This window comes from Apodemus sylvaticus, chromosome 1 (assembly GCF_947179515.1).
Source record: "Apodemus sylvaticus chromosome 1, mApoSyl1.1, whole genome shotgun sequence".
Taxonomy (NCBI): Eukaryota; Metazoa; Chordata; class Mammalia; order Rodentia; family Muridae; genus Apodemus; species Apodemus sylvaticus.
Genome location: NC_067472.1, coordinates 106,165,166 through 106,171,927, shown reverse-complemented (window position 1 = coordinate 106,171,927; position 6,762 = coordinate 106,165,166). Strand labels below are relative to the sequence as shown.

Here is a 6,762-nt window from a genome sequence, read left to right as displayed (position 1 = left end):
TTAGCGAACAGTGGGCAGAGAGGGAAACGCAGGGGCAGATGGGACACCTCTGGGTGTGTCCTTCTCAGGTTCATTCCTCTAACAATACCCCTCACCCTCAAGCTCAGTCTGATCCTGGGAGAACAGACAGCCGATGGTTGACTTGGAGCACAATGTCCAGGTAGGGCAGGTGGTGTCCCCGAGGGTGCGAAGCAACCAGACTACCAAATCTATTGGCATGTGGGGGTCTGGTTCATGGAGTCTCAATTTGGAACCAGTTGGCATGCTCTTTTGTAAAGTCAAGGACATATTATGAAGGAGGTATTTGCATTGCCAGACACCAATTTAAATTCTACCATATCGAGCCTTTGAAAAATATTTGAAATTTAGTCTTTTCCGATATCAACACTAAAAGGGGGAAGTCGAAACCTCTGCCCAATATTTTTTGCTTGGAAACTTGATGTCTGGATTCCTCAGGAAATATGGAAAGGAGAAAGAGCCATGCCCCAGATAGCAGAGACTCAGCACAATCTTCAGCCAGCCGGTGTAGTGTCTAGGAAAGCCCCCATCTTCGCGTGCAAAGTCTCTGGCCCATAGGAGGTAGGATGTCTGGAAAAGAACTCTTATATTACATAAGTGTTTGGGCTTGAGAAATGTTTTGTTAGAAAATGGGAAAATAAAAGTCATGGGATCACTGAGATTAAAGACACAATATTATCAATGTCAGGAGATTCTTGCTTCCAATAGTACAGGGGACAAGCCTAAGGCTGAGAATAAAACAGTATTCCCCATTAGCTTAAGTCCCCACATCTGTGGGTTGAAATGGTCCATTTTGATTCTTCTGAGAGTTCTTTTCTGTAGAAACCAATACCCCAAGCATATCTCAAGTCTTCTACAAATCACTCCTTCCCCATCTGCCCCAAAGCATCTTCTGAGCAGAGAGCAGAGAGGCCTGCTGAGTGGTGGCCGTACAGTAATTAACTAGGGTATCGCCTGGGCTGGGGAGGAGAGTCAGTGATCCTGCAGAGAGAGACTTCCATGGATTCTGTCTTGCAGAATCACCAGAGAAGCATCGTCAGGTACCTTGACTTGACAGAGCACCTAGAGCATTCAATGTCACCATTTTTCCTTAAAATGACAGAGACCCTCACACTGGGACAGAGGACAGATGTGCCAACTTAGAAAGAGACAGCAGAATGGAGCAAACAAGAGAGAAGGAAATCAGTGACGGGTTAATAGTTACACCGGGAAGATAGGATGTTTCCATTAAGAGACGTCCATCCTCCCCCACTGCAGGCCCACAAGGGTACCTAAAACAAAAACAATCTCAAGTAAAAAGTAAATGAGTTAATTGACCTAGAGAGATCTGATATTCCCAAAAGAACCATGTCAGACATGGCAAGGAGAGCCCGGTTCATCCACAGTGCTTGTCACCACTGCCATCGCGTGTTGACATCACTGTGCTCCTCATGCCTTTCCTTACCAGGAGACTTTCAGTCCTGTGAGGCTAAAACCTCTCTCCTGACCAACACATCTGCATGTACTCAGTGAATGACACGCAGTTTTTATATTATGGGGTGGTTCTTATATTATACGGGTTTTATTTTTCCATAAGGTTTCTGTTGCAAGTGCTTTACCCATTCTTGGTTTTTAAAGGAAAGAGGGAGTTCTGGTATAGGTTGAGGAATCTGGCACAAGACGGAGCTCATATCCTCTAGAACTGACAGTAAATGAATTGTTTATCTCAATCAGACAATGACCATTATGTAATCCTCATCTTGGATCCTTGGTTTTTTTCTGTTTACAGATTGGCGTGGAAACTTCCTGAGCATCCGGCTTTAACCCACCATGGAGAACATCGCCTGTAATGGGTCAGGGAACTCTCAGACCAGCTTCTACCTAACAGGCATACCCTCTCTGCAAAAATCCCTCTTCCTTCCTGCATTCTTCATCTTTCTCCTCCTCTACCTGCTCATCCTGGTGGGGAACACCCTGATCCTGGTGGCTGTGGTGGCCGAGCCCAGCCTCCACAAGCCCATGTACTTCTTCCTAATCAACCTCTCAGCTCTAGACATCCTTTTCACCACAACCACTGTCCCGAGGATGCTGTCCCTATTCCTGCTGGGAGACCGCTTCCTCAGTTTCCCAGCCTGCTTCCTGCAGATGTATTTGTTCCACAGCTTCTCCTGCTCAGAAGCCTTCATCCTGGTGGTCATGGCCTATGACCGCTATGTGGCTATCTGCCGCCCTCTGCACTACCCTGTCCACATGACCCCACAGACAAACTCTGCACTGGCAGCCAGTGCCTGGATCACCGCCCTCCTCCTGCCCATCCCTGCAGTGGTACAGACTTCCCAGATGGCTTTTGACAACATCGCCTACATCTACCACTGCTTCTGTGACCACCTGGCCGTGGTCCAGGCCTCCTGCTCAGACACCAGCCCCCAGACGCTCATGGGCTTCTGCATCGCCATGGTGGTGTCCTTCCTCCCCCTCCTCCTGGTGCTCCTCTCCTATGCTCGCATCCTGATCTCAGTGCTTCGGATCAACTCCAAGGAAGGGCGTTCCAAGGCCTTCTCCACCTGCAGCTCCCACCTCCTGGTGGTGGGTACCTACTACTCGTCCATTGCCGTGGCCTACGTGGCCTACAGGGCTGACCTGCCCCTGGACTTCCACATCATGGGGAACGTGGTCTATGCGATTCTCACACCTGTTCTCAACCCTCTCATCTACACCCTGAGGAACAAAGATGTCAAGGCAGCCATCACTAAAATTACATGTCACCAGGATCCAAAGACTATTGGAAAGCCCTAAAGTTACCCATAATGGTTTAACTGGACATTCCCTCATAAACATCAGCAAGAGTAGAGAGGAAGTCGTGGTAGACTCACTCATCTAAATAGTCAGAACACTAATTCTCACAACATGTCTCCTCCGCTGTAAATTTTCTTACTCTAGAAAGTAAACGGGTGGAATTCTTGTTCCACTTGTAAAGAGGCACTCTTAAGTTTTATAAGACAGTGAATACAACTGGGGAGCGGAGGGGGTCACAGTCCCATGAATTCCAAAATTGTTGATCTCAGAGACTTTAGTATTTGCCTGCCAAGTAATTTCTTCTCTTGGATCTACTCTCAATCTTTCTGAAGATCCCCAGTGTTTCTGACACGTAGCTGTGACTCACACTTGCCCTCTGTGCAGAAACTTCCACTTAAAACCACCTCTCAAGGGAACAATGGGAACTGCTGACTCCCTTAGCTGCCCCGGCATGATAGTCATCTCCAGTAGTCTCCTGACAGCCCCATCGGGACACACCTCTGTTCACTAGCCCCTCCTGGAGTCTTAGGAGCAGAGCACATCCCCCAGTCCACTAACACTCAGTGAGAGGGAGTCACAGCATACCCACTTGGGCAGTTCTCTTTCCCATGTGTATCTGTGAAGGTGCCAGATTCCCTGGAATTGGAGTTACAACCAGTTGTGCGCTGCCAAATGGGTGCTGGGAATTGAACTCGGATCCTGTGGAAGAGCCACCATTGTTCCTAACCAATGAGCCATCTTTCCACTCCGGGGAAGTTTCTTTCTAAATACCTGTTCCCCTCATCCAGGGACTGAACAAAGGTGTATAAAGCATTTAGGTGGTAAGCGGTGGGGGACCTGGGTGCTGGATATTCTCTTATCTGGCTTTTCACATGTAGTCTCCTTCCAGTATCTGCCAATCAAATCTCTAACCATTCATTATGTAAAAGTCAGCATAGCTTGACCCAAACCTTAACACATGATTGCCCATGGGCGTGCCTGCAGGACATTTTCTTGAGTTCAGTCCTTGGAGAGTGATACTGTTCCAGAGCAGGTGGGCCTAGGCTGTAACGGTCGCCCTGCAAGGCAGAAGAGAGCCAGTGTGCATTGCCCTCCTAGATTCCTGATTCCTGTTTCAGTTCCTGCCTCCAGGTTCCTTCCTTATGTCTCTACCTTGGATTCCCTCAATGTAAACTGTAAGCCAAATAAACTCTGTCCTCCACAAGTTGCTTTTGGTCGTGGTGTATTGTCACAATAAAAAAACACTAGGACAGAGCTCAGTAATGATGCAGCTCAGGGCTTGGTTAGTCCTGGGATGCTACAGTCTGGGACCACTAGACCACAGCGGTTCTCAACCTGTGGGTCATGGCCCCTTTAGCAAACCTCTATCTCCAAAAGTGTTTACATTACAATTCTTAACAATAGCAAGATCACAGTTGATATGTTTTGTAATTCAACAGCGTGATGTGGAAGGAAGAGGTGTCTTAGTGCACCCATGCTGAGGCACACCCCCCACCCACGCATGAGGCATCAAGACAAACAATGGGTCTAATATAAAATGAAGTTATTTGGGAAGAAAAAGGGAAGAAGTCAGGTAGGAGCACATAGGGAGGGAGGGAGGGATGGAAGAAGAGAGGAGAGGGAGAAGAGAGCGGGGGGGAGGGAGAGAAAGGAAGAGGGAGGGAGGGAGGAAACAGTATCATTGAGCCAGACTCATACCTGGCTGTTGCTAGGTAACTGCTGGGCAGAGCCTAGAGGAAAAGCTAACAATGGTTATTAAGTAGCAACAACAACAACAAAAAAGCATATGGTTGGGGGTCACCACAGATGAGGAACTGTATCAAAGGAATGGAAGCATTAGGAAAGTTGAGAGTCACAGCCCTAGAGTTTACAAAAGCCTCTTGGAGCCAAGTCAAGCTTTGTTTACTGACTCTGGAAAACAGGGATTGGAACATAAGCTCTTCTTTCTAAACCTTGTCCACTTGACAGTGATGTCTAGATTCTAGTGTGACCTCAGTCTTCAAGTTCAAAAGAGACAGGTGACTTAGTAATCCAGACCCTGAATTCCAGTTAGAATTTAGCCTAAGGATGCAGAGTGGAAGTTTCATTCTCTCTGCCCCATTTCTGACCAATGAACAACTCTTAACACTATCCCCAACATGTTAACTTGCACCGTGCTGGGATTCTGGGCTCAGAATGTCTCTCGGCATCAATGTCAGTTTTCAGTGAAAGCTTTTGCCTCCACTCCCTAGACATCCTTCCATCTTCAAGCCGCCTTCTAGACCACACAAGGGATCAGGAACACAGAAGATTGGTATAGTAACGAGTTTGGGGTAGTTTTACCTCCATTCCCTATCTTTTTGGGGCTTCTTTTAAATATTTATCATAAGTAGAAATGAAACAGTACCATACAAGCAGCAACAATACTTTCTACCCACAGCCACATCTGCTAATTGGCAAAGTCTCTTTGTTTTTCACATCTTAAAAAATTGTTTTCAACTTTTATGCTAAAGAATACTATCAGTAGGGTGAAGACCATCATAGAATGGGAGGAAATATTTGCCAATTTCATATCTGATAACAAATTAAGGAATTGATATCAAAACACATTTACAAAGAATTCTTGCTTGACAACAAAAATGCAAGCAGCTCAATTAAAAAGTGAGGTTGATGGCTATAGTTCAGTGATGCCCAAGGCCCTGTGTCCAGAAGCACACATGTGCACACATGTGCACCCACATACATACACACGCGCATATGCACACATGAGCACATGCATGTGCACCCACACATGTGCACATACATACACATGTATGCACACCCATGAATTCATGTGCTTTCATCTAAACCTTATTCACTCTGCAGTATGCTTAATCCTCACTTTGAAATTTAGTGGCGGGGGAAGGACTTGAATAGACAATTCTTTGAATAAGACCTGCAAGTGGCTAACAATCACAAGAAGAGATCAGCCTCTCTAACCACTGGAAAAAATGCAAATCAAAACCACAGTGAGGGCTGGAGAGATGGCTCAGCAGTTAAGAGCATTGACTGCTCTTCCAGAGGTCCTGAGTTCAATTCCCAGCAACCACAGTGGCTTACAACCATCAGTAATAGGATCTGATGCCCTCTTCTGGTGTGTCTGAAGATAGCTACAGTGTCATATATATAAAATAAATATAAAAATAAACAACAAAAACCATAATGAGCCATCACCAAACATCTAACAAGATGTCTACTTTAAAAGCAAATCCATATGTAGCTGGGGCATGCCTTTAATCCCAGCACTCAGGAGACAGAGACAGGTGGATCTCTGTAAGTTTGGGGGATAGCCTGGTCTACATAGGGAGTCTATGCAAAGAGACCCTGTCTCAAAGAAAAATACATTTTGGAGGCTAGCAAAATGACTCTTCATGAGCACACTTGCCCCCAAGTTACGTCCTTAAGACCACATGGCGGGAGAGAGAGACTGCTACAGTTGTCCTTTGATCACCACGTGTGCATTCTGACAGGATGTGGCGATGCTGATGAGCTGTGGGAACGTAATGTGGTAGAGCTGGTCTGGAAGACGGCATTGGAGTTCCTTAACCAGTTAAAGCAGGCTGGGGTGCAGCAGTACGAACCTTTGATCCAGGCACTCGGAGTGGGGATGGAGAGGAGGTTGATCTCTGCGAGTCTGAGACCAACCTGGCTTACACAGTGAGTTCCAGACCAGCCAGGGCTATCAAGTCTAAACAGACTTTCTGTAGAATCTAGCAATGCTAGGCAAATCACGAAAGGAACTGAAATCGAAAGCCCGAGGAGGTACTTGTTTGTCTGAACTCATAGCACTGGCATTGACTTTACTGAAGAGGTAGAAAGCCCATAACTGTCCATTGACAGATAATTAAGAAGCAACATGGGCGTGTGTGATGCATTTAGCCATTCTTCTTTCTTTTTATTTTTTAATTGAATATATTCTTCATTTACGTTTCAAAAGTTATACCCTTTCCC

At 46.2% G+C, this 6,762-nt stretch overlaps 1 protein-coding gene across 1 annotated transcript; it reads left to right on the top strand.

Moving 5' to 3' along the window:
• The first annotated feature begins 1,827 nt into the window (after nt 1-1,827).
• LOC127665499 (olfactory receptor 2AT4-like) lies at nt 1,828-2,793 on the top strand. Its single transcript, XM_052157841.1, has one exon. It carries the CDS (start codon nt 1,828-1,830, stop codon nt 2,791-2,793), a length of 966 nt encoding a protein of 321 aa, XP_052013801.1.
• Nucleotides 2,794-6,762: the final 3,969 nt, after the last annotated feature.

Excerpts from the sequence above, each read along its gene's own strand:
- LOC127665499 (XM_052157841.1), top strand. The coding sequence starts at position 1,828 with ATGGAGAACATCGCCTGTAATGGGTCAGGGAACTCTCAGACCAGCTTC.